The following is a 24872-nucleotide window of genomic DNA, read 5'->3' as shown; positions in this document are numbered from 1 at the left end:
ATATAAAATGTAGTCTTCTGAAATAAGATGTACTTATTTGTCCAACGATATACCTGTAACATACAATAGTTACAGTAAAGTTGCACATAGAACAATCTGAGTTTGTAGAAGAGAAATTGAGAGGGAGCAAATTGAGTTACAGTTTACTTCTTCGATGTCTTCTCATTTCATTCCACTACCTGCCGCCTTTACTCAGCTGGCTTGGGTTGTCTGCATTTCCCTCGTCCCTTTCCTCCAGTATTGGTGGCTGTGCTATCAGACACTATGCCCTGAATCTCTGGAATAATAATCCCTCCAAAAAACAAAAAAACAATAATAAATTGGTCATTTTCAATCTACGACTGTTTGTGGGACATTGCTGTGCGCAATTGACTGCCGCGTTCACCCACAAATATACAGTCAATTCAGTTTACAGTATATTCTGTGAAGCACTTTGGGACGTCTAGAAGACGTGAAAAGCGCTATATCAAATGCAAGGATTATTATTATTATTATTAACTCCGTCTATCAACTCTTTTGTCTTGCCGCTCTTTGCCTGTCTTCAAATCATGCCCAAAGACTTTCCTCTTTGCCTGTTCTTTTTAATTCAGCATCAAACTACACCACTCTTAAACAATCCAAGATGCTACTCACATAAAAGGCGCTCTATACATTCAAGTTGTAGTTGTAATAAATATTTTTTAGTTTAAATAATTCAGATGATCCCAGTAAACAGAACTAATTCTGAAACTTGTCAGTTTAATGGGGTGTAAATAAATTCTCTTGTATGAATCTCATCTGGATTTCATTATCTGGATTTCATTAGTAATGACTCATCCAGAGTCTGTCTCAGTAGCAAACTATGATAAACCATGTTACCACGTATGATTAACAAATCAATATAATACAACCATGGGAAAGGTGAAAGTATTGTAATAAGCTATGATAGTCCCAATAATGCTAGCAATGGTCAGTTGATTTACCAGGAATTGTTCAGGAACTTCTGTGATAACTCCACTGGTTGAGTCATCATGGAAATTCCTGAATGGAGTTTTTCCCGGGATCCTGGCCAACAATCTCCCAGATAAAATTAGTCTTTTGCTTTATGGCTGTTTGTGGGAAATTGCTGGCACAAATTGTATAAAGAAATAACGATCCCAATAGTGATAATCTTTATCAGTGATCATTGCCTGAGGCTGCAAAAGTAGTAGGTATGTTCGGTGGAATATTAAGAAAAGCTTTGGGATTAGGATCATCAGAGATTCCAATATTAGGAATATACAGCACATTCCACTTCACTAAAAAGAGGATTCGGGAAAAACAATCCCAGTGCACCTGTGCTTCACATCACTCTTCCTTTGCCTTGAGAGTTGGGATGCTTTCTTATAATAATAATCCTTACATTTGATGCAGCAATTTCACGTTGGGAGGATGCCTCAAAGCATTTCATAGGATATATAGTACTGTAAAGTGTCATCAGTTGTGTATTTTGTAAGTGAACGCCACACTATGAGCTCTTATAGTAACACAGTCAGTCAGTTTTATATAATAATCTTTGGTTTTGATATGTACCTTACTTTCTCATCAAGATGTCTTATATTAGCTTTTACAGTAAATTAGTCATTTTTAACTCCATTTTAGAGGCTCTTACAGTAACACAGTCGGACACTATAAAGAATAAAACCACATGTAGACAATGAATGATATTTGAGGATGTCATGACTTTATTTGAATATGTGAAAGAAATAACATATTTGTTGAAAACTCAGAAATCCAGTTATGGACTGTGGATGACAGAGGAGCAATTTATGCACCAACTTGTATCTTCTGCTCTTTCCATTGTAACAATTCTTTCACATGTTATGATTGAAGGGAAAGTAATAACAGCAAATACTTGCACTTATATAGCATCTTTCACATAGAATAAGAGCGTCACAAAATGGTTAAAATGACAAACTGTGGAGTCCTATAGCTCAGTGGTTAGAGCACTCGTCTCGCAAGTGAGAGAGCTAGGTTCGCTTTCCAGCAGGACGATACCTTGGGCAAGTTTCCTTACTCCACACCTGATAATAATCAAGAAAAAAAACAATAATAAATTGGTCACTCAATCCACGACTGTTTGTGGGATACTGCTGTGTGCAATTGGCAATTGGAATGAAGATCAAGTGATAGACCAGAATTGGAGAAGCAGAGCATCAAATTTAAGTGGATTGTATAGAATAAATAATTGCGAGATCATGGAGAAATTTGAAGGTCAAGACAAGGCTTAAAGTAATTCAGCAAAGATTCTGAGAACCATTGCAGCGTGGGAAGAATAGGAGAAATAATAATAATAATAATCCTTGCATTTAATATAGCGCTTTTCACGTCGGGAGGACGTCCCAAAGCGCTTCACAGAACACACTGTAAAGTGAATTGACTGTATATTTGTGGGCAAACGCGGCAGCCAATTGCGCACAGCAATATCCCACAAACAGTCGTAGATTGAAAATGACCAATTTATTATTGTTTTTGGTTTTGGAGGGATTATTATTAGGCTCTGTGTGGAGTAAGGAAACTTGCCCAAGGTTTCGCCCTAACCTGCCTGGAATTGAACTCAGGTCTCTCGCTTGCAAAGCGAGTGCTCTAACCACTGAGCCACAGGACTCCACGAATGGGGGGCAAGGAAAAGTAACTGGTCCCTGACTCAGTTAATTCCTTTGAGTCTGAGTGAGTAGTTAGAGAGGCTGATAAGAAATCAGAGGTGAGAAAGTCCTGGGGAGTTCCTCACCTCTGGTTTAAGTGCTAATTATTATACAGCTGAGTTGTATATATTCATGGGTCTGAACTGAAAGTTGATAAAGTACCTCCCCAGAAAACACAGGGAAATTGTGACAGACCCAAAAAGGGGAGTGTTTTGTTTTCTGCAGCCAAAACAAAAATAAGCAAGTCAGCTTTATAGAGGCAAAATTCTACCACCGGGTTGAAATCCCCAACCTTGGAGAACATTACTACGCTTACTGTGTAGTACTCCGGGACACTACCCTGATTGAAGGGTGCTATATAAATGCAAATTGTTGTCACCACAGAAACAAAAAATGTGAATCAGCCTTTTTTAAAAAAACACCTTGTGCTAATAAATCTGGATGGTCTGTAATCAATAGTAAATATTTCCACTTTTGAATTGGCTGCAAAAAATACCTTACCAAAGTATTACTCGACCCTGTGAGGTTAATGTGTTTGGGGCAAGATTCAGAGTTGAACTGGAGTCAGATGAATCTCAGTGAGAGTTGTTAGACTGTAGTTTGTGGCACTATGTTTGAGGAGTAGGTTAAAGAGTATAGCAGTGGTAGAGTAGAGAGAATGATGGCAATATTCTGTTATCAAACAAATGAGATACAGCACTCCTCCAGTCCTCCATTTTGTATTTCTAATGCATATACTGTATGGTAATAATGTATATGTACTAATGTTATTCACTATTAACAAGATATAATAGAGCAAAATATGCACTGTATCTGTGTCACTGCAACTTGTTTTATCACTTATTATAGTTACACCTATTTTCCCATATCCTTTAAGCAAGGTTAACTGGCTATTTTAGTTGCACTGTTAGATATTACACGAAAATATAATGGAATCAAAATTGCAGGAATTCTACATAAATTCCATTTTCTGATTCAGAAATGTTAAAATGTGTATTGAAATATTCCCCTCCTCCTGATTGCTGAATAACTGTTATGCCCAAACTGGCTGAAGATGGTGTGAGCTGTCATCTTGCATTACCATCTAGTAAGGCTGCATTTCAGTGAATCTGTGCAGCTGGGCCTAAATAAGGTAAGAATTCATACAAATACAGCATAAGAATATGGTGGCTGTGAAATACAAATGTGGATTGTAGCAATCTCCTGTTTACAACCAAAGCACTAATTGGATCCTTTACTTTTTCAGCAACATAAATAGATGTTTTGGACTCTAGTTCTGATCTTGTGGCCGCTTTACAGAATTACAACTTTACTATATCTACAGCTTTCAAATAGCTGGTCTGACTTCTAAACATTGGCCTCACCTCGGGATGCCGCAATGAGGCTCGTGATGTTTTCAGTTGGCTTTGAGAACCTCTATACTGAGGGGGGTATGCACATTTTAACCTTGTTTATTTATTAAGGATCAGAATGTGTTTAGGAACACTACAATTGCGATCCCTTAGTTGAAAGCATTGTGCTTTTCAAATAATTCTAGGGTACTGGCCACTACCACCTTTCCTGGCTACCTGTTCCAGTAATTGATTAACCTTTTGCGTAAATAAAATTGCCAACCAACAATATCTATTGCCTCCAAAGAATCAATTCCATTCTTTGTGATCAGAGAAAGTTGAAAAAAAATCGTTTCTTCTCTTTTCTTTACAGGGAGAAATCATCAGGATACAATATTTTAGTAAATTAATTTCGCTTGTGTGGGAGTGAGTGCAAGGTATTGTAGCTCAGTGGTTAGAGCACTTGCCTACAAGTGAGAGACCTGGGTTCAATTCCAGGCAGGGTAAAACCTTGAGCAAGTTTCTTTACTCCACACGTCTAATAATAATCCCTCTAAAAAATAATAAATTGATTATTTCAATGCACGACTGTTTGTGGACACTGCTGTGCGCAATTGGCTGCTGTGTTTCGTCCACATATATACAGTCAATTCACTTTACAGTATGTTCTATGAAGTGCTTTGGGACATCGAGAAGACGTGAAAAGCGCTATATCAAATGCAAGGATTATTATTATTATTATCTGAAGAGCAAGGCAAGAGGAAAGCAGTGTACATCATTGTCACTGGTAGAATCTCTTCCAGCAGCCAAGAGATATGAAGTTTGAGAGAGCCTGGAAGATGATTCCTTTTTGTAAGGTTTTCGATAAGGCTAAGTCACAAAGGAATGGGGACATCCTTGTTTGAAGGACAAAATCTCCGTAGAAGGATAAAAGTTAAGATTTGTCTTCTTATTCCTGGTCTCTACTTTGTCTTGCAGTTTGAGATAAGAGGAAAGACGGCATGTCCCAAACACTCAGGACACTGTAAATCGTTGATTTGTCCATAGTTTGGAATTCTGTGCCCAATTCTGATGTTTTACTTGAGGAACAATGTCAAGGCCTTGGAAAGAATATACGTTTCCAGCCCAACAACGAAGGAAGCAGTGCTGGATCTAGTTCTGGGGAATGAAGTAGGGCAAATGGAGCAGGTTTCAGTGGGAGAGCATCTGGGCAACAGTGATCATAACATCATTAGATTCAGAGTGCATATGGCAAGAGACAAGGAACCATCTAAGGTGAAGATACTCAAGTGGAAGAGGGCAAATTTCAGTGAGATAAAAAGGGACCTAACCAAGGTGGACTGGAAAGAAAGATTGACAGGTAAAACAACTAAAGAGCAGCAGGAAGTCCTCAAGCATCAGATAGCTTGGGGACAGAATAAATACATTCCCACAAAAGGGAAAACTAGGGCATCCAAACCTCCCTGGATGATGAAGGTAACTGTATCTAGAATGAAGCAGAAGAAGGAAGCGTATGACAAATGTCACCCAAGACACAGAAGACAACCAAATAAAATATAGGAAGTGCAGAAGAAGTTTGAAAAAGGAAATAAGAGGGGCAAAAAGATTATATGAAAAAAGGTTAGCGGGTAACATTAAAGGGAATTCTAAAATATTTTACAAACACATCAACAAAAAAAGGTTAGTCAAAGGTAGGGTGGGACCAATCAAGGACCAAAGCGGAAATCTTATTGTGGAGGCAGAGGGCATGGCTGATGTACTGAATGAGTACTTTGCATCTGTCTTCACAAAAGAAGTGGAAGCACCAAATGCCGCAGTATCGGAAGAGAGGGGAGAAGAAATGGATAGGATCAGTATAAAAGGAGAGGAAGTACTGAAAAGGTTGACTGGGCTGAAGGTGGATAAGTCGCCCAGTCTGGACGGGATTCAACCAAGGGTACTATGGGAGGCACGGGAATAAATAGCGGAGGGTTTGGCTACAATTTTTCAATCTTCGATGGACACAGTGGTGGTGACAGAGGACTGGAGAGTGGCCAATGTGACTCCCCTGTACAAAAAGGGACAAACCTGGGAACTACAGGCCAGTCAGCCTAACATCAGTAATGGGGAAACTCCTGGAGACTATAATCCGGGACAGAATAAATCTTCACTTAGAAGAATACGGGTTAATTAGGGACAGCCAGCACGGATTTGTTAAAGGCAGATCTATTAGAATTTTTTCAATAAGGTAACAGGGAGGGTGGATTAAGGTAGTGCAGTTGATGCAGTTATATGGACTTTCAAAAGGCATTTGACAAAGTGCCACATGAAAGTAAGAAAGATAGAAGCCCATGGTATAAAAGGGACAGTGGCAGCATGGATCCAGAACTGGCTGGAAGACAGAAAGCAGAGAGTTGTGGTGAACAGTTGCTTTTCTGACTGGAGGGAAGTGTATAGTGGCGTCCCCCGGGGATCGGTATTAGGACCACTGCTCTTCTTAATATATATAAATGATCTGGACTTGGGTATAGCAAGTACCATTTCCAAGTTTGGGGACGACACAAAATTAGGTGGGGTGGTAAACAGTGAGAAGGATAGGAGCCAACTGCAGGAAGACATAGACAGAATGGTAAAATGGGCAGACGCATGGCAGATGAATTTCAATGTGGAGAAATGCGAGGTAATGCATCTTGGTAGAAAGAATGAGAGGAGGCAATATAGGCTGGTAATACAATCTTAAGGGGGGGGTAAAAGAACAGAGAGACCTGGGAATTCAGGTAAATGAATCATTGAAGGTGGCAGGACAGGTAGATAAAGCTGTAAAAAGGGCATATGGGATACTAGGCTTTATAAATAGGGGCATAGAGTACAAGAGTCGGGAGGTTATGATTAACCTATATAAAACACTGGTTAGGCCTCAGTTAGAATACTGCGCCCAGTTCTGGGCACCACACTATAGGAAGGATGTTAAGGCATTGGAAAGGGTGCAGAGGAGATTTACAAGGATGGTACCAGGAATGAGGGACCTGATTATGAGGAAAGGCTAGAGAGGCCGGGATTATTCTCATTGGAGCAGAGAAGGTTACGAGGAGACCTAATAGAGGTGTTCAAAATCATGAGGGGATTTGATAGGTTAGAAAGGGAAAAACTGTTTCCACTGTTGCGTGTGTCGGTGGCTCAAGGTCACAGATTTAAAATAGTCTCTAAAAAAAGCAGAGGGGAGGTGAGAATTTTTTTTTCACGCAGCGAGTTATAATAATAATAATCCTTGCATTTGATATAGCGCTTTTCACGTCGGGAGGACGTCCCAAAGTGCTTCACAGAACACACTGTAAAGTGAATTGACTGTATATTTGTGGGCGAACGCGGCAGCCAATTGCGCACAGCAATGTCCCACAAACAGTCGTAGATTGAAAATGACCAATTTATTATTGTTTTTGGTTTTGGAGGGATTATTATTAGGCTCTGTGTGGAGTAAGGAAACTTGCCCAAGGTTTCGCCCTGTCTGAAATTGAACTCAGGTCTCTCGTTTGCAAAGCGAGTGCTCTAACCACTGAGCTACAGGACTCCACATTTTGTCATTTTAACCATTTAACCAGTTGTTCGAATCTGGAACGCATTGCTTGAAAGGGTGGTCGAAGCCGATTCAATAACTACTTTTAAAAACGCGGTGGACGGGTATTTGAGGAGGACGGGTTTGCAGGGTTATGGGGAAAGGGCTGGGGAGTGGGATTGACATTACACTGCTCTTCTCAAAGAGCCGGCACAGACACGATGGGCCGAATGGCCTCTTTTTGTGCTGTACGATTCTATGATTCTATGAATATAGAGAACATTCAGTAGTAATTGGGGATTGTATTTGCTAGAAAAAAATAAGATTGAGAGACATAATAGAAGTGTTCAAAAGGTTTTGATATGATAAATAAGTATTTCAATTGCTTGGTGAATCAGTGACTAACTGGCATATGGTTAAGATTATTATCAAATAAAATGAAGGGAGAGGACAAAATGACAGATCAAACCGAGAAAATGAATATTAAACAAACTATGTTACAAGTCTCTTTAGGAGCTAAAGTTTACAGTTACATTTACTTGGCTTGAAATTCAAGATGGGGTTGATCTCAGTGTGAAAGAGAGGAGAGACTACTCTGCAGGAGATGGGTGCTGCCACCTATATGTCATTTGTTGTTAAACACAATTATTACATGGCCATAATTATCACATTGAACATTTAAAACATTGTTAATTTATCCCCTTTATCGAACAGATAATGGTCAAAGTCTTGTGCTATGTTTGATCTACTTTAATGTCAATCTGAGTTGTTAAAAAATAGTCTAGTGTCAGCCTAGAACATGAGCTGTCAATAACTTTGAACAAATAAAACTGACTGTGCTAATACAGCTCACTATTGTACAATGAAGCACAATCACTCCCATTCGTCTGATTTGGAAAAGAAGGAGGAGTGGGAGAGACTTGTTTGTATGAGAGAAGAGAGGTACTGAGCTGTGTTGCTGCAGCTACTATGTTCAATGAAGTGGGTCACTTTTATCTCATTAATGACATTAAATCTTACTCTAATAACAACAGCAACTTGGATTTATATAGCGCCCTCCACACTGGACAGCGTCTGAGAGCGCTTTACAGTAACTGATCCCGGGATCGAGCCAGGGGGAGGGGTGGGAAGGTGACCAAAGGCGCGGTCGAAAAGAAAGGTCTTCAGCGTAGACCTGAAAATGGGAAGGGAGGGAGTGAGACAAAGGGAGTGAGGAAGGCAGTTCCAGAGCCTCGGGGCATAGTGGCTGAAGGCACGGCCGCCGAGGGTGGAGCGGAGGACTCGGGGGACAAGGAGGAGGCCAGACCCGGAGGAACAAAGGCAATGGGTACTGTGCTGAGGAGAGAGGAGGTCAGATAGATAGGGGTGTGCAGAGGAGTGCAGGGACTTGAATACGAGGGTGAGGATCTTGAAATCGATCCTCTCTGGGATAGGAAGCCAGTGCAGTCTGGCAAGGACTGGGGTGATCGGGGAGCGGAGTTTCATGCGGTAAGAATGCGAGCGGCAGAGTTCTGAATGAGTTGGATTTTATGGATGGTAGTGGAGGGGAGGCCGGCGAGGAGGGCATTTGAATAGTCCAGCTGGGAGTTGACAAAGGCATGGACCAGAGTTTCAGCGGCTTTTGGGGAGAGGTATAGGCGAAGACGGGCGATGCGTTGGAGGTGGAAGAAAGCGGTGCTGGTGAGGGACCGGATGTGGGGGAGGAAGAATAATTGGGAGTCGAACCTGACCTCCAAATATTGAAGGCTTAGTTTTCTGTAATGGTATTTTTTGTCAGAGGCAGTTATTTACCTTCAGGTCTTTCCGACAGTGCGAGGCACAACCAGTTCATGCTAACATCTCTGGTTGCTCACCACCACTGTAGTATGAAGGATGTAAGGCGATCGTACCGATAACTAGTGGCAAATTAACCTTTAGATTTAATGCTAAAGGGATCGATAGGTACACCTAAAATCAAACAAGCAAATATTAAAATTTGTCACCAACTCAGGCCACCCTCACAAGCATAATTCCTCACAACCATCTCAGATTCCTCTACTCATCCCCCTCCAGAAGCCTCAGTGTAATGGCCTTGCTCGAGGATTTATTTGTTGCTACGCAAGTGCCAATCGTGGAGATTTGTTTGTGAGTTCAGCAAAATATCAACAGAGACATAACTCAGTTAGAGTCCCATAAAGTGCTTTTTTTCTGTTCAGGGTACACGGGCTGCTATTTTGTGTGATCTCTGAGGTGAGATCTTTTATTTTGTAAATTTTTGGTCCTTCACTGCGCTCTAGCTTATGTATTGTGCTTAACATTAATTTGCGTTGTTGATGATGCAGATGCTTTCAGTGCGCTCTTTCCACATTATCAGCATGCAAACCAGTAATGCAAGAAAGCAGCTTACCATCAATGTGTACTCCATAGTGATTATTCTGCAGCTGAGGTAAGAGGGAGGCAGAGTTGGAATAAGCATGCCTTTTCCAATCCACTTTCCTGTTTGTCCTGGAGCCACTGGTTCTCCATCTATTTTGGCTATTGTTTCTTGTATTTTCCTGCTCTTCCCTTGGGCAAAGAAAGTTTGGGTTTGATGAATGACTGCCTTTGGCACTACCTCACGGGAGGAACCATTCTCAAATTCAGCAAATATTTGAATTTCTTCACCTTTAGCAGGGGAGAAAAAAAGCATTGTAATTATTTTGTGTATTGCCAATAAAAATATATTTAAAACAACAAATTAAATAGAACATTAATAAATTCCATTTAATTTAAAAATAATATCAATCAAACTGCATTAAGTGTTGCTCAGTGATTTGTAATATTTGTGCTCTAACCTGATAGGAGTCAATTATCAATGATTATCTAAAACAGGCTTGTGGTAAAGTTGTTACTTTTATGTAACATTACAAAACTGTATATTAATAATAATAATATAATTTCATCTGATATAGCACCTATAACATCCAGAGGGTTTCAAAGCGCTTTGCGAAATTTCTGTGAATTGCAATCTGTATTTGTAAGTGAATGTGGCAGCCAATTTGTGCAAAGCAATGTCCCATAAATAAGATGACCAAAAGAATGTTAGAAGAAACAGCCATGAGCAACAATGAGATAAGTTATGGCTTTTCAGCCTTGAAAAGAGATATCTCAGAAGGGACTTTAGAAAAGTATATAAGGTTTTATATGAGATTGAGTGAATAAACCCCAAACGGTACTTTCAGAAATATCAGGATTCAGCTTCAGAGTAACAAAGAGCAGTTTCAGATCAACACCAGAATGCATTTTTTTTACCAATGGGTATCTAATGACTGGAACAGATTATGTGAAAGGACCGTTGAGGTCAGGATGCTGGACTCGTTTTAGAAATAGCTTGATGTTATAATAGGATGTTGATGGGTAACCATCATCATGCAAACTGTTCATTATGCAAACTGATCTAATGATTCCCAAAAGTAAACAATGCAATTTTGTTGTTTACTTTTGCTATGTTTGACTACCTTGTTGATACACTTAGATGCTTTTTAAAGGTTTTTACAAATACAGTGCATCTTATTTGTCTATTCCTTTCATATTTTTCAATAAAATAATCCTTGCATTTGATATAACGTCTTATAACATTGAAGCCTCCCAAAGACCTTTGTGGGTTTTTGTAAAATGTAGTGACTGTGTACTTATAAGGGATTGCAGCACCCAATTTGCCACAGCAGTGTCCCACTAACAGCAAAGAAGTGAATTACAATTTTTTTCTGGGAGATTATTGGTCATGACATTGGGAAAAACAGTACCAGTTGATAATTTGATACTGACAACTCAGTTCTCACCTGACACTGCTTTGTAATGTCACCTTAGATTATGAGCTCAATGTCTTGGCACTTGAACCCATAATCTTTTGACTCAGAGGCAACAGTGCTATCAAACAAAGCCAGCTTGATATCTACTTTGCCCCTTCAATTCAATTCATGGTGCACAGAATTCAGTGTAAATATTTCTGGCTGACTGCATGCACACACAGTGAAACCAATTATCACAAGTAAATTATCACAACATCATTAACCTCTCCGTGTCATCTGGCACTGTTGCTTCCCCCCTCGAAACAGCCCCGATCACACTCACCTTGAAAAAGCCTTCCCTTGACCCTCACAACTATCGAGCTACCAGCCCATTTCAAATCTCTTTCCTATCCAAGGTCATTGAGAGAGCTGTTGCCTTCTAGCTTCACTCTTTCCTCTCCTCTCACTCCCTCCACGAACCCCTCCAATCGGGTTACCGTGCAGCACAGAAACTGCTCTGGTCAAGGTCATAAACGACATCCTGGCCATGTGTGACCAGGGCTCCATTTGCCTCCTCGTCCTCCTCGAACTCTCCGGCACCTTTAACACCGTGGACCACTCAATCCTCCTCCAACCCCTCTCCTCCCACCTTAACCTTCAAGGTTCTGTCCTTGCCTGGTTCAGGTCCTACCTTTCACACCGCATCCACTTCGTTGTGGCAAACGGTTTCCCCTCCAGCCCCCGCACCGTCTCGTGCGGTGTTCCTCAGGACTTTGTCCACTCCTTTTCACCCTCTACATGCTCCCCCTTGGTGACGTCATCCACAAACATGGGGTAAGTTTCCGCAGGTATGTGGATGACACCAAACTCTACCTCTCTGCCTCCACCCTGAATTCCAGGACTACTGGCGTCCTGACCGACTGCCTGTCCGACATCAAGTCCTGGAGGAGGGCCAACTTTCTCCAACTCAACGTCAGCAAGACCGAGGCCCTCCTGAGTGGCTCGCGCCAGCGCCTCTGCACCTCAGGCGCTGGCAGCATCAGCTTCCATGGCTGCACACTCAACCTCACTGAGCCAGTCAGGAACCTCGATATCTTTAATGAACTTGAACTGTTCTTTCTCCCCCACATCCGTACCATGACCGACACTGCCTACCACCACTTCCGCAATATTGCCGGACACCGCCACTGCCTCACCCCTCAGGCTGCCGAAACCCTCACCCATACATTTGTCACATCAAGGCTCGATTACGGGAACTCCCTCCTCATCGGCCTTCCCGACTCTTCACAAGCTGCAGATCATCCAAAACTCTGCAGCTCGTGTATTCTCACGCACCAGGCTCCGTGACCTCATCACTCCCACCCTCGCCCGACTCTACTGGCTCCCCATCCCCCAGAGAATCGAGTTCAAGATCCTCGTCCTCACCTTTAAGGCCATCCATTGCCTTGCCCCTTCCTACCTCTCTGACCTGCTGACTCCCTACCAACCTGCCACTCCCTAAGTTCATCAGGCTCCGGCCTGCTCCATACCTCCCGCCCGACCCGCCCTACCATCGGTGGCCAGGCTTTCAGCCTCTCTGCCCCCACACTCTGGAACTCCATCCCGCAGTCCCTTCACCTCGCTTCCTCCCTAGCATCCTTCAAGGCCGGTCTCAAGACCCTTCTCTTCGACCGTGCCTTTGGTCTTCCTCCCACCTCTTTGCCTTCCCTCAACCTTACAGCACCCCTCCCCCATGCTCGGGCCCCGACATCTGACTGTTCAGCACTTTAGGACGTCCTCCCGACTTGAAAGGCACTCTATAAATATAATTTTGTTGTTGTAAATGGCACAGAATCAAGCTCAGGACAAAGCAGGTAAGCAAACAGTTTGGATTTGTGACCTGGTCAAAATGTGGAGAAAGATTAAATGGGGGTACTCGGGAGTCTACGCTGGGACCCCTCTTGTTCTTTGAATTACCTGGATTTATAGACACAATGTAAGGTAATTAAATTTGCAGATGACACTAAGTAGGGGAGAACTGTGGAATACGAGGAAGCAGCAAATAACAGCAACAAATTGCATTTATATAGCTCCTTTCACATTGGAAGGGCGTCCCAAGGCACTGGACATTAGAGGGTTTGCACTTGAGCAAAGGGCTTGCAAAGAGAATTTGATAGGATATACACATGGCCAATAACCAGCAAATAAAATTTAATATAGATAAATGCAAAGTACTTCATGAAGGAAGTTAAATAGGGATCACATGTACTCTATGAATGGGATAGAAGTTGCCAAGGGGGAAGCTGAAAAATGTCTAGGTGTGACTCATTGTTCTCCTTATTATAATAATGTGAGGTAGCAATAAACAAGACAAACATGCATAATTGAAAATACTAAGTTTTAAGATGGGACTTGAAGACTGCTACAGAAGGATAAAAGGAGGGAGACGTATGTTTACAGTTGCAAAGGGCAATTTCATAACAGAAACCAGGAAGTATATCCTTACCCAAAGGGTAACTGAAACCTGGAGCAGGTTGCCAGGATCCTGGACACACTTAAAAAAACATTGGTGCTGTGATGTAAAGATAGTAAGGTTTTTTTTTCTGGAAAGATAATAATTCTTGCGTTTGATATAGTGCCTTTCACATCAGGAGGGTATCCCAAAGCTCTTCGCAAGATATAATGTAAAGTGGAGCAACTAAGATTTTTGTGGGTGAACATAGCAGCCAATTTGCGCATAGCAAACAGCCATGGAGTGAATGATCAATTAAATGAAAATGAAAAGGAACAAACGGCCTTCTGAACTTATCTTGTGATCTTGTGAATATGTGGTAGGGATAATCAAGGAAAGCACTGAAGCAGACTGTGTCAGCAATTTGAAGAGTGAATTCAGCAGGTGCTATATTTAGCATAGAATATCCACAGTTACCTTTTCCATTCTGCACTTTCCCATTCACTTACCAGAAGCAGTGGATGGTTAATATCAATGCGTTCAAAAACTGGCAAAGGTTGTTCCACGCTGAAGCTCAGCTTCCATGGCCTGTTTAGTTTAGCTTCTACCGTGTATTCCACTTTGCCATATAAGCCTTTAAATGTAGCAGGTAATGGTCTGTTAGCAAAAAAACAAAAGGCATAAAAAGACATGCGTAATGCACAATGTTAATTTACGTCACCGTGGTCCAACAGGTGGCCCACTGGTTGCATCCGGATGGCAGGTGATTTCATCCAGCCTGAGACCATTTCCAATTTCGGGCCACTCGCTCCCTCTCTCCTGTTCTCTCACCGCAGCAGCAGGAACTGGTGGTTGGGAGGATGCAGAGTGGAGCATGGAAATAATACCGGCCGTGTCAGGAGCTCATGCCGTCTCTTACCAACTGCTTATTTACCAAACGCTGCTGCATACCAGAGAGATAGTGATTGAGAAAGAGACAGAGAGATTGCGAGAGGGAGGGAGAGAGAGAGAGAGAGAGAGAAGGGGGAAGGGAGAGAGGAGAGAGAGAAAGATATTGAGAGAGAGTTATGAGAGCGTAAGGGAGAGAATGTGTGAGAGATGGGTTGGGAGGTGGGGGAGAGAGTGATTGACAGAGAGGGAGAGAGAGAGCATGAGAGAAAGGGGTAGAATAAAACCGAGAGAGGGAGGGAGAGAGAGCAGAGAGTGATTCAGAGGCGAGGGAGAGTATGTGTGAAAGAGAAAGTGGGAGAGTGTGTGGCAGTGTGTGAGAGAGAATGTGTGCGAGTGTACAGAGAGAGAGAGAGAGTGATCGAGAGAAGGAGAGAGTGATTGAGAGAAAGAGAATGTATGAGGGAGGGGAAGAGACAGGAACAAAGACAGTGAGAGAGAGAGAGCAGAGAGAGAAGTCTTTTGTGGTTCATTGTCAGGACAGACGACCACTGCTCTCTTGGCCGCTGTGAAGGGGACTGAAGAGAGACATTGTGCTGTGCAGTTTCCTCACAGAAAGCTCCCTCTTTCCCCAGTGAAACACTCCTCTACGTCCATCATTCTCGAACCTCCCGACCCGGCCATTCCCATTGCCCAGCAAACACTGACTTGCTTCATGTCCCCCCTGTCCCATCTGCCCCAACATCGGCATTTTGCTCCAACTCCTTAGAGCTCCATTCCTGGAGTCCCTCCAACTCCCTCCCTCCCTCCCCTCTTTCAAGGCACGTTAAGGCCTAAATCTTTGACCGTGCATTTGGTCATCTTTTCCCCTCCCTCTCCCACCTTCCTCGGTATGTAAGGGTTATTTATTTATTAATATTGGCTAGTTTACCAGGAAATACTCCCTTCTTATTCTGAATAATGTAATTGCATCTTTAATATTCACCTGATCAGGGAGGCAGTTTAATAATGCATCCAACAAAGGAACCTCCAATAATTAAGCACATTTAAGCACATTTACATCTATGTGTAATACACAAAGAAAATTCAACGATAAATTATAAAGGTAGAACAAAAATGCAGCTCTTACGCCTGTGGAAGCATGAATCTGAAGTGGTACTCATATCTGCCAGGACGCATAGTTGTGACATCTTCAGTGAAGTCACCTAAACCAAAATAAAATACTGGATATAAAATGCGATTTTGTGAAGCAGCAAAACAAAAGCAAAATATTATGAGTTAATGCAGTGTTCTTAAAGTCCATCTTAAATGGTAAGATTTTAAATGGAGCAGAGGACTAGAGGTACCTTGGTGTGCAGATATGAGGATTATTAAAGGTGGCCTGACACTGCAGGTAAAACAGTGCCCAGCACTGCACTTGAGTATCAGCATTTTTTTGGGTCTGCTGAATGTCTGATACAACAGGAAATCCATCACTATACTTAAGGTGGAGTCCTGTAGCTCAGTAGCTAGAGCACTCGCTTTGCAAGTGAGAGACCTGAGTTCAATTCCAGGCAGGGCAAAACCTTGGGCAAGTTTCTTTACTCCACACGCCTAATAATAATCCCTCCAAAACAAAACAATAATAAATTGGTCATTTTCAATCCATGGCTGTTTGTGGGACATTGCTGTGTGCAATTGACTACCGCGTTCGCCCACAAATATACAGTCAATTCACTTTACAGTATATTCTGTGAAGCGCTTTGGGACGTCTAGAAGTCATGAAAAGCGCTATATCAAATGCAAGGATTATTATTATTATTAAGAGTATCCGAACCAAACTGAGTGTTCCATGCATGCCACCTACATATGGAAATTCCTGAGATATTTTTGGAAGCAAATGTGCACTCTCTTCCTGGATGGCCGCATCCTTCTTATATAAATCCAGAAATTATTAGGCGCAGGTTGGCAAGGGCCAAAAGTTGGGGTGTCCAGAGTCCGTACTGCTGGAGTCAGACGAACTAAAACTGATTATTTGCCATTGAAAGCACTATCTTGGGCAAGTTTCCTTACTCTACACAGAGCCTAATAATAATCCCTCCAAAACCAAACAATAATAAATTGGTCATTTTCAATCTACCACTGTTTGTGGGACATTGCTGTGCGCAATTGGCTGCCGCGTTCGCCCACAAATATACAGTCAATTCACTTTACAGTGTGTTCTGTGAAGCGCTTTGGGACGTCCTCCCGACGTGAAAAGCGCTATATCAAATGCAAGGATTATTATTATTATTATTATTATCTGACAAGCTTTCCCCCTGCTTGTCCAGCTAGGACCACCCTAGTTGATAGGAATCTGCCCCTTCAGTGTGGTGGGAGAACCTTTACAGGACAGCTTATAATATGCCAGCCACTTTGAAGTTCTTGAGGTCCAAGTCCAATAACACTTGCTCAGGGGTTACTCAGCACCAGCTGCTTAATCCAGGTCCTCATGTGATGGACTTTGACAAATAAACTGACACATTAGTGCAGGCCAGAGACCTCTGTGAGCACTTCACAGAATATACTGTAAAGTGAATTGACTATATATTTGTGGGCGAAACATGGCAGCCAATAGCGCACAGGAGTGTCCCACAAACAGTCGTGAATTGAGTGACCAATTAATTATTGTTTTTTTTTCTTGAGGGATTATTATCAGGCGTGTGGAGTAAGGAAACTTGCCCAAGATATGGCCCTGCCGGGAATTAAACCAAGGCTCTCGCTTGCGATGCGACTGTTCTAACCACTGAGTTACAGGACTCAGACTAATGGCTACAGGCCAATGTATCACTGTTGTTCTTGCCCAAGGCTTTGATATTTCCAGACCTCACCTTAGTTTAACAAAAATTATTGCACAACTTGATTTTCATGAAAAAAATCCAGTATTTCAAACACGGTTGCCCTGTTTTGCCCACAAAATACAATCACTCCACTTTACAACAACAACTTGCATTTACAGACCGTTCATCATGCAGGATAGCTTCCCAGAGTGTTTGTAACACTTTACAGTGTACTCTGTGAAACACTTTGAGACGTCTCGACAATAAACTTGAAAAGGCGTTAATCCAAATGCACGGAAATTATTATTATTTGCAATGTGTACTTTGACCTCTTTGTGCATTTATTCTTGAAATGGTAAAATGAAAAGCAACATTTGCAAGTGTTTTGGGATTGTTATGCGTGCTCTACTTCCTGGATTACACCTTATTGGTTATCTGCAGAAATGTTTGACTTGGGTGAAAATGCCAGATCTGGCACATCTCATGAAAGAGAAATAAAGAGCTGACCATGATTGATAGCTCCCATCTCCGTATAGCAGTGGTCTCCAACTTGTCGATCACCAATAGGGGGCATTGTTGCCTTTCTTCAAAAACCCAAGAGGAAGGAGTGATATTTCGATAAGTGCGTAATCTCGGCGTCAGATTCGACCCACAGCTATCTTTCCTTCCTCACATCCGATCCCTGATCAGGACAGCCTTCGTCCACTTCCGCCACATTGCCCATCTCCGACCGTACCTTACCCCAGATACAGCCGAAACACTTGTCCACACGTTCGGCACCTCCCCCCTCGACTATTCAAATGCCCTCCTCGCTGGTCTCCCCAGCTCTACCATGCACAGGGTCCAGCTAATCCAAAATTCTACTGTCCGCATACTCACCAATACTAAGCTCTGTTTCCCCATACTCTGAGGCACGGTGACGAGTTTCCACATGTGTCAGACATCCAGGTGACCCACAAAAATTATAACTTACCTACTCCATGTCCGATTAACACTTCTTTGTGATTCAAATATTCCACTTCTTGGTGGTAAACTCTACTGTGGGTCTTGGAGCCTTTCTTTTTCCTTACTGTCCAGCTGACTTTGGCATGACCTTTGGCATGGATCTTAAGAGATTTCACCTTGATTTCATCAGAAAGTTCCATAATAACCCGTCCAGAGACTAAATCTCCACTGGTGAACATGGGGGCAATGTTGTCAATAAAACCATCGTAGATTATTGCAAAAACCTTCACCTTTCCCATGACGATCGGAACAAAAAAATATAGAATCAAAGATCTTGAAGTGAAGTTGATTGATTTGAAGCACTGGGTGTAAAAGCTGCAGACACAATCAGTGAAACAATAAACACTGTCGGAGGTCAGGATAGACAGAGTTTGTAAACCCGATTTTAGTCTGTTCTAAAGCTGGCAGCTTGTTGTGGAAAAATTCCTCCTAATTCTCCTGTGAGTCACTTCACTCTGCTTCCGCCTTGGCAATCTAGAGCTGGTGTTGTGTTTCGGCTTGTTTCGTCCTTTTGTGAAGACATTTGTTTTTTTGGGCGTTTCCTGACTGAAAAATACCCAACTGAAGTCAGGAACAGGATCATCTGTGTTTTGTTGCTGGCTTTCTTTTTATGTAGTATAAAGCACAAGGCGGCAGGGAGTGCAGCCATCCTGGGGGGAGGGACTGTGGGGGCGCGGAGCGGGGGAACCACTGACGTCATAGTTTAGTTGCAGGAGTGTGCGAGCGCAAAATAAAACCCTCTGCGCCCACCCCCTCCCCCCGGGGCTCGCAGCAGGGCCCACCATGGTCCTGTTGGGTTGGCTGCCCCAGCCCCAGCCCCAGCCTATGGGCAAATGCCATCCACCTGACCGCTTGCTCCCGGTCCCCGCGTGCGCACTATGGCTGCCGCTCTGACCTTCCCCCCCTCCCTCCACCCCTCCTCTCTCCCCCCAAACCCTCCCCCCTCTGCATCTCTCCCGCCCTGTCCTCCTCTCTCTCCGTCCCCCTCGCCTTCTATCCCCACTTGACCATCCCACAGCCTCCCTCTGTTCCAGCCCGGGAATCCTCCGCCGGGCTCACCGTGGCACTCGGCGTTGGCTGTCCAGCAGCAGCCACACCGACTGCCCCATTCCCCACCACACTCGCCAGCCACCCCGGACACAGACCCGGGGAGCCAACCTCTCCTCCCTCATCCCCATTCCCCCACCCCTGCCTCACAACCTGGACCCCCTCCCTCCCACACACCCTTCTGTCAACCGCTCCCTCCACATCGGACTACAAAACGTCCGCTCCCTCTGTAACAAGGCCCTGGTCATCAACGATCTCATCCTTGATGAGAGCGTTGACATCATGGCCTTAACAGAAACCTGGCTCACCCCAGGTGACACCTTCCCCCTCACGGAGGCCACACCACCCGGCTACACCTCCCACCACATCCCTCGCCCCAACCGCCGTGGCGGTGGTGTAGCCCTTATCTCAAGGACACCACTTGCCCTATCCCCCTACTCCTCTGGCTCTTTCCCCTCTTTTGAGCACCTCACCCTCTCCCACCCCTCCTTCCTCTCACTCAAAATCCTCCTCCTCTACCGGCCCCCTAAAACCTCTCCCACCTTCATCTCCGATATTTCTACCCTACTTACATCTCTCTGCCTCTGCTCTGATCGCCTCATCATCCTGGGCGACTTCAACCTGCACTTCACCCCCTCCTGCTCCATCTCCTCGGACTTCTCCTCCCTCCACTCCTCGCTCAACCTCTCCCACCACATCAACTCCACCACTCACAGTCACGGCCACCCACTCGATTTGGTGATCACCCGGGGCTTCAGTGTCTCGGATGTCACCATCACCGACAAGGCCGTCTCCGATCACCACTTCACCTCCTTCACCACCTCCACCCCCCTCCCCACCTCCACCAGACCCACCATCTTCTACCGCCCCTGGAAGAAGTTACCTCCACAATCCCTAACCGCTGCCTTGGAATCCTCTGAACTCCTCTCCCTCTGCCCTTCAACCCTCACCGATCCCTCGTCTGCTCTCACCCTCCTCCACAACATCCTCTCCTCCACACTCGACACTCTTGCCCCCATCACCTCCCGTACTGTCTCCTACTCTCGTTCTACCCCCTGGTTCACCACCCACCTCCGCTCACTGAAGAGCCAGGTGCGGGTCGCTGAATGCACCTGCCTCAAATCTGGCCTAACTGTCCACCGACAAATCTAGCTGGACCTCCTCAAAATCTACTGCTCCACTCTAGCCTGGGCCTAGTCGTCCTTCTACTCCAGGATAATCCTGGAGGCGAAGAACAACCCCAGGCTTCTGTTTTCTACCACATCCTGATTCCTCCGTCCCCCCCGCCACCCCGCGCAGGTCATCTCCTCCAACTATAACTGCGAGGAGATGCTGGATTTCCTTGAATCCAAAATCAAGGGAATCCGCTCCGCGTTCACTCCCCCTCCAACTTCCACCCACCACCCACCCCTTCCCTCCCACACTCCGACTCATACCCATCCTCCCCTACACACCTTCGAACCCGTTTCCCCACCCTCTGTCACCAAACTCATCCTGTCCCTGGAACCCACCACCTGCTCCCTTGATCCCATCCCCACTCCACTCCTTATCTCTCAGCTCCACCTCCTTGCCCCACATATCACAGACATCATCAACCTGTCCCTCACCTCTGGCTCTGTTCCCATTCCCCTAAAAACTGCCATCATCACTCCCTCTTTGAAAAAACCCTCCCTTGATGCGTCACAGTTATCAAGCTACCGGCCCATCTGGAGTCCTGTAGCTCAGTGGTTAGAGCACTCGCTTGCAAGTGAGAGACCTGAGTTCAATTCCAGGCAGGGCGAAACCTTGGGCAAGTTTCCTTACTCCACACAGAGCCTAATAATAATAATCCCTCCAAAACCAAAATAATAATAAATTGGTCATTTTCAATCTACGATTGTTTGTGTGACATTGCTGTGCGCAATTGGCTGCCGCGTTCGCCCACAAATATACAGTCAATTCACTTTACAGTGTTCTGTGAAGCGCTTTGGGACGTCCTCCCAACGTGAAAAGCGCTATATCAAATGTAAGGATTATTATTATTATTATTATTATCTCCAACCCTTCCTGTCCAAGGTCCTTGAAAGAGTTGTCGCCTCCCAACTGCGCTCTTTCCTCTCCACGCATGCATTATTCGAACCCCTTCAGTCGGGTTTCCGTGCTGCCCATAGCACAGAAACCACCCTGGTCAAGGTCACCAATGACATCTTGATCATCTGCGGCCAGGGCTCCCTCCGCCTCCTCGTCCTCCTCGACCTATCGGCAGCATTCGATACGGTCGACCACGCTATCCTCCTCCACCGTTTTGTCCTCCCACCTCAACCTTCAAGGCCCTGTCCTTAAGTGGTTTAGGTCGTACCTCTCCCACCATCTTCATTTTGTTTCCACAAATGGCTTTTCCTCCAGCCCTCGCACTGTGGTGTCCCTCAAGGCTCTGTCCTCAGTCCCCTTCTCTTCACCCTCTATATGCTCCCCCTTGGTGACATCATCCGCAGACATGGAGTTAACTTCCACATGTATGTGGATGACACCCAACTCTACCTTTCCTCCTCTACTCTCAACTCCATGACCACTGATGTCCTGACAGCCTGCCTGTCTGATATCGAGTCCTGAACGAGAGACAACTTTCTTCAACTCAACGTGCGCAAAACTGAGGCCCTCCTGATTGACTCGCGTCAGCGCCTCCACACCTCAGGCACTGACACCATCAGCATCCAAGGCTGCACTCTCCAAATCTCAAAGCCAGTCAGGAACCTCGGGGTTCTGTTCGACCCTGAGCTGTCCTTTTTTCCTCATATCCGCGCCACAACTGGCACCGCCTTCCATCATCTCTGAAACATCGCCAGACTACGGCACTACCTCACCCCTCATGCTGCTGAAACTCTGGTCCACGCCTTTATCACCTCAAGGCTGGACTATGGGAACTCTCTCCTCGCCGGCCTTCCCGGCACCTCCCTCCACAAGCTGCAGGTCATTCAGAACTCTGCAGCTCGTGTACTGTTCCACACCAGGGTTCGCGACCACATCACTCCCACCCTCGCTCGCCTCCACTGGCTCCCCATCCCCCAGAGGATCGAATTCAAGATCCTCATCCTCACCTACAAGGCCATTCACGGCCTTGCTCCCTCCTATCTCTCCGACCTACTATCCTCCTACTTACCTGCCCGTACCCTCCATTCCTCTGGCTCCGGTCTGCTCCACATCCCCCGCTCCAACCGCCCTACCATCGGTGGCTGGGCCTTCAGCCTTTCAGCCCCTAGACTCTGGAACTCCATCCCCCGTGCCTTCGCCGCCTCCTCCCTTTCCTCCTTCAAGGCCGGTTTCAAGACCTTTCTCTTTGACCGTGTCTTCAGCTCCCCTCTCGACTCTCTACCCCCTCCTCGCTTCCTCCCTTCCCTCCCCTCACCCTGACCATTTCCCCCCTGCTCGGGTCCTGACTCAACGCCTTGGGACGTCCTCCCGACGTGAAAGGCGCTCTATAAATGGAATCTTGTTGTTGTTGTTGTTGGAGTAGCCACGATCCTTAACCCCATCCCCCACAGAAGTTGCCATTTGTTGGACATTCAACACTTGACAAGTGTAGGTTTGAGCTCTCACTAGGTGGATAGCCTCGTAGTGAATAGCACAACTCAGTAGGAAATGCATGAGCGTTATCGCCATCCTTCTGCCCACAAACCACATCCACACACATACACACGCACATACCTATTGAGCTCTTGATCTCCCAGTTTGCAGCAGCTGCTGTACACCATTAAAGGCAGATACAAAACCCTGGATATATGAATCAAAAATCAATGACTCTGATCCAAATCAATTTTGCGTATCCAAATAATACAAAGGGACAATAATATGGAACAATAACAGCAACTGGTAGAACGAACCACAATGACAATTGATATCTTATGTTCATAACAGCATCCCACAATATAGTGTTCCTTTAATGAACTTTAATGTCAAAATCTTTATTATGCCTTTATATAAATCTGTATTTTAAGGAACTGTTTTAACTCATTATTTCTTCTACAATAACATATTTACCATATAATCATGGTGATATACTTTGTAAAATGTTTTGAAAAACACATGATTCAATAGGTAACAACAACAAATTTCATTTATGTAATGCATCTTTCACGTTGGGAGGACATCCTTTTTCCACTCTAAACAGCGGTATAATTTGCAGTATTTCATGAAAGGATTTTATAAGTTATGAAATCTAGAAGTCCATCAAGAATACCCAGTTCCTGATTCCTGTTACCAACCTGGTGAGGACTCAAACCTGTGTTTGTCAATTGTTAAAAGACCAACTAGTGACTTTTCTTTTTTGGGGAGGTAAGCAGGGTTTCCTTGGAGCTGAGCTGGCTCCAGGGTGACAGGCATGCTTGGCAACGGAATATCAGCTTTGAGTGTATCCTTTGTTGCAATCTTGAATGTCTGGTTCCTGAGGCAGGTGAGGCTGCAGTACTCCAGGGCATTTCTGATAATAGCTCAGCCAGCCTATTCACTGGAGGTATCTGAGGGCAAGGATAACCCACTCTGTCAAAGCCCTAACAGATCCATGCGTGACAAGAAACAGGAATTTGCCACACACTGCATTCAATGCTTCAGTCAAGACATCGGTCTGACCCCCTTAAAAAAATGTTGGATAACTTTAGGATTGGCCAATTTATTGAAATGATAATTTGCACTCTAACCTTTCTATGTACTTACCACCAGCAATGGAGTGTTAATGTTAATAATCTCAAAGGCTGTATACTGTTCCTTCACCATGTCCAATTGCTTGTGTGGTTGTTTTTACCCTGTAACACTGCCAAATATGACTTCAAAGGAGTTAGGCAGAGTCTGTGAGGAGAAAAAAACAGGCAAGGTGAGCAAAGGGCAACACAATGTTAAGTTGACTTGCAAAACTGGATCATGAAAGGGTCTGCAGCAACTAATGTGTAATGTAGAACAACTCTCCTTCACAGCAAGTTACCCCAGCAAAATGGCATCAATAAAGATGGTGCAGGACATTGTCACATTGGTGATGTTGATCAGAATGTGGTGGGAGCCCACATTCATATGATGGGTGGTAACAGTGCATTCAACCAGGTCAATGAAACCAGCCTAAGAAGATCGCATCAGTGAAGATATCATATGAAATGATATTAGAATTTATTGAGAATTAGTTCAAATAGTTTCTTGAAAAAAAATCCAGATATTTTTGAATGTATGATTTTTGAAGTATGATAATTTTGTTTATTATGAAACAGGTGGGGTCAGACTCCACCACTATCAAGCGCTCCGGGACACTACCCGAAGGACGCTATATAAATGTAAGTTGTTATTGTTTTTCTGCAAAAATATGTATAATTAAGACTGCCATGGCTATTTCTTCTGCACTTTGAAGAGGCAAGCAAAAGTGAACTACACAATCCTTAAATTTTACATCTGTAACTCACCATGAATC

General features: G+C 44.2%; 1 protein-coding gene across 1 annotated transcript in view; it reads right to left on the bottom strand.

Moving 5' to 3' along the window:
- Positions 1–1700: 1700 nt before the first annotated feature.
- LOC103178418 overlaps positions 1701–24872 on the bottom strand; it is a 46379-nt gene continuing 23207 nt past the window's right edge. Inside the window, 7 exon segments of the mRNA XM_042346985.1 lie at positions 1701–2042; positions 9318–9473; positions 9913–10169; positions 10721–10742; positions 14216–14363; positions 15724–15799; positions 18366–18792. Of these exon segments, the coding sequence (XP_042202919.1) occupies positions 9354–9473; positions 9913–10169; positions 10721–10742; positions 14216–14363; positions 15724–15799; positions 18366–18792 (1050 nt within the window). The 3' untranslated portion in view covers positions 1701–2042; positions 9318–9353.

This window comes from Callorhinchus milii, unplaced genomic scaffold, assembly GCF_018977255.1.
Source record: "Callorhinchus milii isolate IMCB2004 unplaced genomic scaffold, IMCB_Cmil_1.0 Scaffold1, whole genome shotgun sequence".
Classification (NCBI taxonomy): domain Eukaryota; kingdom Metazoa; phylum Chordata; class Chondrichthyes; order Chimaeriformes; family Callorhinchidae; genus Callorhinchus; species Callorhinchus milii.
Note: the sequence above shows the minus strand (reverse complement) of the source record. Positions and strands in the feature narration are given on the sequence as shown.